This window comes from Thyridium curvatum, assembly GCF_004353045.1.
Source record: "Thyridium curvatum strain D216 chromosome Unknown NODE_128_length_64582_cov_80.644822, whole genome shotgun sequence".
In the NCBI taxonomy this organism is placed as follows: Eukaryota; Fungi; Ascomycota; class Sordariomycetes; order Thyridiales; family Thyridiaceae; genus Thyridium; species Thyridium curvatum.
The window spans coordinates 48,831-58,550 of NW_022156883.1; the positions used below are offsets into that span (position 1 = coordinate 48,831).

A 9,720-nucleotide genomic window follows, 5' to 3' on the forward strand; every position below is an offset into this window, starting at 1 on the left:
GGGCCGTCAAACCGGCCCAATTCTTGGGTCGAAAGTATATACCAAGGCCTGACTAGGAATCCCCCAGACGAGGTAACTTTGTACTGGCCTCATCCAGGGTGACCTAGTCTGCGTTTGCACACCTCCTGCACAACAGTGCTCAGAGCTCTGAGAGGGGGGTGAGTGACTCGTGGGTCGATTGCTCCTCAGCCGCTTCGAGTGTTTGTGGCCTCGGATTCTCTCTCTGTCCAACGCGTCGGCGACCTCCTTTACACACTCTAGCCCTGTCGAATTATTCATTCCTCTAGCTTGCAGACACACATTATTTGCAGAGCGAGCCGTGTCTGTCTCAATTCTTGTCCCTGCGACTCCACATCCGGACAGCATACCAATATTTGAGACCAGTGACGCCAACTAGGCGAGCCAGTACAGTCGCCTTTGTGGCGTGAACGGTGCTTTTCGACCACCCCAACTTTGGGATTTCGATTTCTTGGGACCGTTATTCGCTCCCTTGGCGTTACTGTAAGGAACAAACAGCCTTGCTTGTGATAGTGCGCCCCGGGCAGCCGTACCGCACGCCCGCTGCCTCGAGGCTTGACACGACTCACGTCTTTGGCCGGAGCGGGAGCTCATATTCGATCTCAGCCCAAGAAATCTGGATAGTTCAGACAGCCGTCGAATTTCCCCGTTTCTGGCAGTCGCACCAAAGTCGATCACCGCCCCCGATCGCGCACAGTAAACCCTCCCGTGTCTTCATCCGCCTGTCGTGGGTAGTGGCTGTCTCCAACGCCCCAGACAGACCCTGTTTACCGCACAACGCCACTCCCACCGTTTGGGAACGGGCTTGCAAAGTTAGGGAGGCAAAAGAGGTGGTGTGAAGGCTGTCATACCTCCCAGCCGGAACTGCCTCGCTCTTGTCACTGTTCCATCCTCAGGCACGGCCAATACCACCAACAAAACAAGTACTCTGGAATGCCTTCTTCTTCCCTACCACCCCTGGCATCCAATTGACTTTGTTCGAGGCCACGCCAACCCTTGCATTACACCCACGACTGCCCCAAAGAAGGTGCAGCACCTCCACGAAGCTAGTTGAGCAGGACTGCCTGGCAAACAGGCGCCAACTCTACCTCTACTCCAAAGGCATCGTCCTTCAACATCTCTCGACGGACGATTCGTCCTCGCTGAAGAAGGTGATAGGGAGAGGAACGCTCAGAGACACGGGACACGCACTGGTCCCAACCGCTCCTGTCTTATCATCCTGGTGCGACCATCCAAAGCCCCGGCTACGTGAGCCGTAGACGTTTGGGCTTCCGTTTCTCCTGGAATCCGTCTTGTCCTGGAGAAGACGCTAGACCGTCTCGATCCTAAATTTTAAATCGCAAGTGGCCAAAGCATCTCTGGCATTTGCTGGCAGACTCGTTGCAGCCACCCCCCCTCTGCCCTGGCACCTACACTCAAACTTTCAGCCCTTCGGACTAAGTTCTATAGGTCGAGCCCAGATCAAAGATTCCCGCACAGCGTAGCACCCACCTGATCATCTCACTAGTCTGCAGCGCCTGGCCAGACGCTAGCACCAGTCCTGGAGACTGCACCCTTGGACGTGCAGGGACAGCCCGCCCGAATCTGCCACTGCCGGTGTGTTACTTCTTTTATAAGTCGGGAGCCTTCCCACCCCGTCGGCGCCTCTATATGAGCTCCTAATCCACCACTGTGCCTCACACTGAGCCATCTTGTCTCCCGAGGGGCTTATTCAGACTTGACATCTCGCAGGATATCGGGCCCCCATCACAGAGGGAACACCGTATCTGACCTGGGCTTCAACCCCAAACACAAAGCACGCCAGTTCCGGTTTTGCCAGTCTGGGGTTGCAAGCCTCTTCCACGGTCTCGCGAAAGACTACTTGTCGACGTCGGACCGAACAGACACCAACCCAAGTCTTTGCCTGGCGGAAATTATTGGAGAAAGAACCCGAGACTTACTGGGCTTTCTTCCTCCACCGTCACTTCCAGGTCCCAGTGACCTCCAGGTGCTCGACCAATCGAGCTGGTCGCACCCATGGATATGCCCAGTTTCACGAGCCGGAGACCAGCTGCAGTCCAGTTACCAGCCTTCACGTTGCCTCCTCCTCCCCAGATGCCGGACATTCCAAGTATGTAAACCCCTTCTTGTGGCCCAGAGTAGATGTCGCCTTGTTGCCACTGCACCCACCTCTCATCCACACGCCTTGCCTTGAGATGACGCTGACCAGCCCCGGTCAAGGAATAACGAGTGATGGGCTGAGTCCCATGTCCTCTGGTGTGACGACTGCAAGTTCGGCAGGCTCACAACCAGGCAGTTTTGGTCACTATTCTCACTACAACCACGCCGGATGGCCCATTGGCAACTCATATCCTACCAGCTCGCCGCCTTCACATACTCCGCAGCAAAACATGGCCTCCTTGACGAATGCTTCTCGCTCCCTGAACTACCCCCAAAACGCGCCCTTTCCAGGACGAGAGCCGCAGTCCCCCCATGGCCTTCCAGCACCGCCTTACTCGGGAGACGTACCGGCCTTCCCGACTTCCATCCCGAATGGCGGATCTCACTCGCTGGCTTCTCAGCAGCTTAGACATCCGTCGATGCGTCCTCAATCCACCATGTCCCCCTCGTCAACGCAGCCGCCTACAAGCGGCATCTCGGCGCCCTTGATGAGCGACTACCGCTCTCCCACGACCCCGGGCTTCCCGTCGTTTGAGCCCTCGCCTTCAGCGCCCCTCCAGTCGCCCTACTCCTTCGGCACCCACCCTTCATCCATGCAGCCCTCGCCGACGAGCTCTGGACCCGCGTCGCGCTCCGGCCTCGCGGCGCCCCTGCACCACATGCAGGCCGGCGGCGGCATGCCGACGCCCGTGCAGTACGGCGGCGGCAGCCTGCCCAGGCCGGGCTACTCGTACCAGAGCCAGATGCCCGTCATGTCCAACATCGGCAACCCGGGCGGCCACATGTCGCTGCTCAACGGCTCCATGGCGGGCGGCGCTGGCGGCGGCGGCGCCCCGAGGGGCTACCCGTTCGCGCCGCCCGGCCACCACGGCTACCACGTGGCGCACCACCAGGGCCCGCAGAGCCACCACCAGGAGCGCCCCTTCAAGTGCGACATCTGCGCGCAGGCCTTCAACCGGAACCACGACCTCAAGCGCCACAAGCGCATCCACCTGGCGGTCAAGCCCTTCCCGTGCAACAACTGCGACAAGAGCTTCAGCAGGAAGGATGCTTTGAAGGTTTGTTTGTCCTTGGTTTTGAATTTCGGATCTTGTACTAACTGAAGGAAACAGAGGCATCGCCTTGTCAAGGGCTGCAGAGAACCCGGCAATGAGAACAGCGGCGACGAAGCTGGATCCTCCGGCCTTCGGTCTGGGAGCGCGAATGATGGAAGCGTCTCGCCGCAGCCCGGATCCGAATCAACGAACTGAACAGAATCAAGGGCCTCGTGCGAGGAGAAGGCCGAAATTGCACCTGGCTAGGATTGCCATCTTTGTTCTCGCTATGATGCGCCACGACACCGCTGGGAATCAGATAACCAGGGGCGAATGTAAACAGAACCAGAGTCTTGAGAAGAGACTTGTGTGTATTTAGTTTGGTTGGGTTTCGGCGCTCGAAGTTTTTCTCGTTTTGCGGCTGGGGAAAGCACATCACATATCTCGGTATGGGAAAACGGCAAGGAGTTCTGGCAGGGTTTTGGCGGTAGAACGGCAGGGGGTCATATTCTCCTCTGGCCTTTTCTCTCTCTCTCTCTCTCTCTCTCTCTCTTCTTTTGGTTTATACGGGCTTTCTGGTTTCTACCTCGGGCGAATCTATTGTACAGCGGTCACAGAGCGGACTTGATGTTTTTGAGGACACACCCGGCTGCCCGGCCGGATCCTGTTTTGTTTTATACCCACCAAAACGGCTTACCAGAGTACCTGTTGGCGATCAAATTAAATTGTTATGCTCGATACCATACTTTGTTCGCGCTCTATGTAGAAGGATCCTCGATTCTAAGATATCTGTCCTCCAAACCCGCCATGTCCAAAGATGGGGGGGATAGAAACACGATTTTTTTTGCCAAGATTAGAGTCAATGTCCCGAGATGCTACTTGAAATCACCTCCAGGAGGCAGTTGCCTATTAGGCTGCTGTGATACGGTGCGAACCACTGAAAAGCATATTGCTTGTTCTCGTTCGAGGTGGAGCAGGCTGCTTGAACCTCTAGTCGTGTTGTTCTGCCTCTTCCTCTTCTTCATGGAGTACCTAGGGGAAGGGGATCTTGACAGGCTTCGGAAAAGAGATGTGACAGAGGGTGGCCATCGGGCGAGGAGCGCCACCACCAGGGAGCACATGGTCCTGCCGCCCTGGCAAGCCCTGGGCCAAGCCCAGTCCTTGTCTGGGATGCTGGCTCCAATAAAGGATCGGATGTCTGCCGTGAAGAAAGACAGATGACGAGAAAGGAAAGAAAAAGCAACGGTGACAGAACGGCTGAAAGGCCCATGACTGGAGACCCCGGGTTCCAAAAGGGAGGGCTGTCACAGACAGTGCTGCTGCCATGTGGACAAGGACGGAGGCATCGTGGGCCTCAGCGGGTAACCCAGAGCCCTGCCGTGGTTCGCGGTCTCGGAGAATGCGTCGCGAACGAGCATGCCAGAGGCTGACGAGGAAAACACAAGAGCGACAAATTCCCTCACCGGTCCCTTTTCTCCCACCACACGCTATTCCCCCGCTCCTTTCCAGCAGCAGCATTTTCAATAGTGATCTTACCCACCGAACGGGTCGAGAAGAGGTGTACCTAGGACATGCTCCATCGGGGACACATCTGCACCGTCGTATGCACTGCTTACTTCGGGCCACTCTCGCCCCCTCGACCAAGCCAGAGTATCTGCCTACTGCTCCGTCTCTGACCCTCCTTTTCTCACCCGTGGTCGCCGTCCTCTTCCCGCTCCCCAGTGACACGGCATCGTCTCTGATCGCCAGATCCAGACGGCAGGCATGGAGCAGGTACCCTTATGCGTACACCCCTCCTCCTCCTCCTCCTCCCCGTCCTTGTCTTTGCCCCGTGCAGAAGAAAGTGGTGGCGTGCTTCAGATTCGGGGGATGGCGGAGGGGAGTGGCTGGCAACTAACTCCCTGCGTATTGGCCCGCGTCCACATCTTCAGCTCTGTCCCAAAGGAGGGGATGAGCTAGGTAGGGGGGGGCGCGAGGGTCCCTGTCCGGGCTGCGCGTTGAGGGTTGCGCCACCAGCGCCTCGAACTCCTGTGCCTAGAAAGTGGCCGGCCCACTCCCTTGGGAACTGGAGCTACTCCGGAGACGGATAGGGGACACCCATCTTTTATTTTTTTTTATTTTTTCGATAGATTGGGCCGGGATAGGCGAGAGCTGAATAGTGCACGACAGCAACTCTGCATCCGTTCGCTGGGCGGGCGAACGAATGAAAATATTGCTCTTGCAGATCTCGTTTCTCGCCCTGCCCCCGGCTCGTCCTATTTCTCCATCTATCGGCCACTCTCTCTCTCTCTCTCGCCTCATTTTCGGGGATGAGCAGGGCCGGATTGGGCAGATCGATCTGCATCAGCACGACGCTGACCAAGCTCTTTCCTGCGGCAAGTTCCGACTTGGGGAGCCCGGCTAAGGCCCTCTGTCCATCTGGTTTGCTGCCACATCAGCGAGGATTGCAAGGGCTGGTTTTTTGCAAATCCCAATCTCGCTCACCTAGATTGTCCTGGCTTCGCGTCGTCGGCGTCCAGCTGCAAGGAAATACGAGATCTTCAGTCTCGGCGCCATTGCTCTCTCGGTGAGGACTCCGTGGAGATATGTGTTCCGGCTTTCTGACATCATACCATCTCAGACCTGCTCCTTCATCGACGGATATTTCTTGCCGGTCGTTGTTTTCCTTCTTCGAGTTCTTAAGCCTGCGAAAGGGCTGTGCAAGATCTATCAAATAACCCTTGACCTGCGTCATCCGATGGTGGTGGGACTGGGAAATATCTTTGAGCTGGTCACAAGTGTGCATATTGCTTCTTCTTCGTCTACGTTACGAGTGCTCGGAAGACACATACAGGGATGTTTAACAGAACATGGCCCGTTGCTTACCGCGAGAAACCATCCGAGTGGACCAAAGCGTATCCGTGCTTTGGGGGGAGGGGGTTGATGGACCGCCCTTCTTCGCTTCAAAAAGGGGAAGAGCCCACCCATTCTCGAGTGAGAGATGGCTTTGGCAACCGTCCATCGTGGTTGAGTGCACTACTCGTTTCAATGGCTGCGAGATCTCCTCCAGGGTCTTACTGAAGAGACAACCCATTTTCTCAGGCAGGACCTCTCGAGGGCGGACCACAATCATCGTTTGCTATCTTGTCAGAGAGCCTGAGAAGTCTGCCAAGAAAGGCTGAAGAATTATATGGAGAGACATCGACAACCTGGGCCCGGGTCCTGTTTCCGCACACGCCACCAGCGTATACGCTTTCCTAGCAGGCTAACCCAGGCTCGGTCCAGCGTTGGCACGGTATTGCACCCATGGATACCGAACCAGGAATCCAGCACCGGCGGTCAGGCAAAAGAGAAGAAAAGAAGCCGTTGGACGTCAAATTAGGCTCGCTGGGTCCAGCCGGGTCCCAGTTGTGTGGTTCGGGTTAGATGCATCTGACGGCGTGCAAGCCGGGGGAATGCGTGTACATAATAGGGGCGGCGCAGCAGCCCAGCTCGGCTCTGGGCCTTTTGTTGTAGAACCAGAGAGGACCCAGCGCTACTTGCCGTGGGGTCGCTGGGTTGCAGATCCCTACTTGGTTTGCCCCCTTGGGAGGGGACCGGCCGGTGGTCCGTCCACGAGAAGGAGCTGGGAAGGGAGAGCGAGTCGAGCGAGAAACTCTAAACCCAGCTTGGAGATCCTGTGCTCACCATCAAACGGGCCATTCCCCTTTTCTTGCTTCCTTTTTCCCCACACCGCATTGGGCACCGTGTCGCGCGGCGTCCAGCAGCAGCCAGCCGTCCGTTGTGGTACCAAGCTGTCGTCTCCCGCCTCCCGCCGGCCGTCGGACCCAGACTCTGCCTCCCGTTGGGTCTGCCAGCCTGGCGACGGCCAGTACGGTCAAGTCCTGCGCGCGCAGTCGCGACGCGTCGCAGAGTCTGCCTGGTGGCCGTGACCGACTTGGCAGTGTCAGCGAGAGAGGCTGACGGGATATCTCTTGACGGACGGGCTGACAGAGAGACGCAACACTGCTCGCGTGGCGGCCATTCAAACGTTATCACTCGTCATCCCAAGCTTGGCCAGGAAGATGCGAATTCTCCGGGACTGGCCATACTTATTGTCTGAGCCGGCCCGTGCTTGTTGGCAATAACTAGTCTCTATGCGCATATTGTCATATTGCCATAAGCGGTGCCCCTGATGCCGCTGCGGTGCACGATTCGGAAGCGGAATGGCACACTCTCTGCTTGTCGTCGTGGTCGCACGAGGCAGGTTGAGAGCCCAGTCTGGTCAGAACAATCACGCCTTGCCGCTCATGGGCTGGGAATCCTAGTCTTGCCAGCATACGAGGCCTTTATGCAAGCAGCCTCGTTGGAAGAGCTGGTCAGGGGTGCTGTGGCTTGATTTTGGTGCCTCGAAAGACACAGGGCTTCAAGCGCGGTATCACCTGGGAAGCTTCATTGCAGTTTCAACACCTCAACCAGGCACCGAATCTTGGGAACAATTTGATACAAAGTGCTTCATACCTAGCCCGTGATCGTGAAATCGGCCCTCGAGTCTGTGGCCCCAAGTACCGGTACTTGGACGCCGGCAGACGAGAGCCCCACCAGCCTGCCATTGGCTTGCTCGACCCTGAACTGGGCGGGCCAGTTTGGACGAGTCTGGACCAAAGTCGTAAAGAAGGTTCTCTTTTTTCTAATCTCACCATTGTTTGCTGGACAGAGTCCCGGGCGTTTAGAGCTTGTTTTGGAGATGTTTTGGGCGCAAAGGCCAAGAAATCGGCACCCTGGTCGATGCCTCAACTTTGGGGATCCCGTGCGGCGTCAGGGTCGCTCGTAAGTTTTGACCAAGACCCATTCCAATGCGATGGATGCACAGAGCAATTGGTTCCAGGTTGGGTCAGGTAGTGACTTGTGCCTCTGTGGCCCCCCCATCCGCCCACTACTAACCACTACTACGCCTTCCCCACAGTGAGCATGTTTCTGGGATGGGTAGGGCAGGACAAGAGAAGAAGGAGAGATGAAAAAGGCACTCATCGCCTCCTCCTCCTCCTCTCCCTTTGACGATGCTTCCTCCAGTTCACACCAAACACATCTCCAACTTCCATCTCCAAGGTCTCTCTCTCTTTCGGCCTCCGAAAAAGCGGGCAATTTGCGTTGTGCAAACGAAAGAGTGGTCGACTAAGTAAGTGCCTTGCAACACCACAAAATTGTCTCAGTACTCGAGCAACACCACCGGGTAGCACCACACCGTCACCTGTGCTGCACTGCTGCACTGCTGCACTGCTGCTCGCTCTCAGCCTAAAAGCCGGCTCTGATATTGCCCACCACTCTCGACTGGCTCGCAGAGGTGCACATCTTGCTTCTCCAGGGCTAGACTCAATTTCGATCCGCCTTGTTTAAACTAGACGACAACAAATAACCTTGCCATCGGCAGCCCGAACAGCCAAACGCACGCCGTTGTTGTGTTGCATTTCTCTCAGTTCGCCTACGCAACCACCCACTTGGGAGGAGTTTCATAAAAACGCATTCCCCTCCCAGTCTTTCTGGTATATCTATACATATATATATATATAACCACACGCCGCTGCAGGGACCATGGACCGCCGCCACGGCGCCTCGATGGACGATGGCATGGGCATGGGCCACGACGGATCTACCACTGCTGCTGCCGCTGCCTCGGGATCCCCTATGCACATGACCATGATGGCCATCTTCCAGACCGACATGGCCACCTCGCTCTACTCGGCGGCCTGGACCCCGAGGAACGCCGGCGCCTACGCCGGCACCTGCATCTTCATCATCGCCCTCGCCATGCTGTTCCGGGCCTTGCTCGCCTTCAAGGGCTGGCAGGAGGAGCGCTGGCTCGACGGCGAGCTCAACCGCCGCTACGTCGTCGTCAACGGCCGCGAGTCGCTGTCGCGCCAGGTCTCGCGCGACTCGATGGCCAAGCGCATGGTGCTGTCCGAGAACGGCGTCGAGGAGGACGTCATGGTGCTCAAGAAGAAGCACAACCACGTCCGCCCCTGGAGGCTGTCGGTCGACCCGCTGCGCGCGCTGCTCGACATGGTCATCGCCGGCGTCGGATATCTACTGTGAGTTCTATCCCCCCCCCATACATCCTTCCCTGTCTGGACGAGGCCCCCTCTCTAAAGCCACTGTCAGACGTCGCCGCTAACCATGATTGTCTTTCCTCCACAGTATGATTGTGGTCATGACGATGAACGTTGGCTACTTCATCTCGGTTCTGGGCGGCACTTTCCTGGGCAGCTTGCTGGTCGGAAGGTATGCCGTCATCTCTGAACACTAGTTTGCAACTGTGCATTGGCAATGCACACCACGACGAGTTCGACGACGAAATCTGACGACGACACGATATGCCCCCTTGGAAGGAAGGTCGGGCGGAGTTGCGAAGCGGTCTCGACGCTTGCCGGCAAGCGACGGGCTCTCGCCTGGCTGGCTTATAGATATCAAGTGCCTCCTGTCTCTTCCTGCTTGACAATATACCCATGACACACTCTTTCAAAAAGTTCCCCTCTCACACTTTGTCACTATT

The 9,720-nt window shown here is 57.0% G+C and overlaps 2 protein-coding genes across 2 annotated transcripts; both read left to right on the forward strand.

Annotated features, from left to right (window-relative positions):
- Positions 1 to 2,408: 2,408 nt before the first annotated feature.
- E0L32_011980 (uncharacterized protein) lies at positions 2,409 to 3,428 on the forward strand (the record flags this gene model as incomplete). Its single annotated transcript, XM_031134771.1, has 2 exons — positions 2,409 to 3,236; positions 3,291 to 3,428. 2 exons carry the CDS (start codon positions 2,409 to 2,411, stop codon positions 3,426 to 3,428), a joined length of 966 nt encoding a protein of 321 aa, XP_030999660.1.
- A 5,334-nt stretch (positions 3,429 to 8,762) lies between these two features.
- On the forward strand, positions 8,763 to 9,474 carry E0L32_011981 (uncharacterized protein; the record flags this gene model as incomplete). Its single annotated transcript, XM_031134772.1, has 2 exons — positions 8,763 to 9,259; positions 9,366 to 9,474. The coding sequence occupies 2 exons, from the start codon at positions 8,763 to 8,765 to the stop codon at positions 9,472 to 9,474; spliced, it is 606 nt and encodes a 201-aa protein (XP_030999661.1).
- Positions 9,475 to 9,720: the final 246 nt, after the last annotated feature.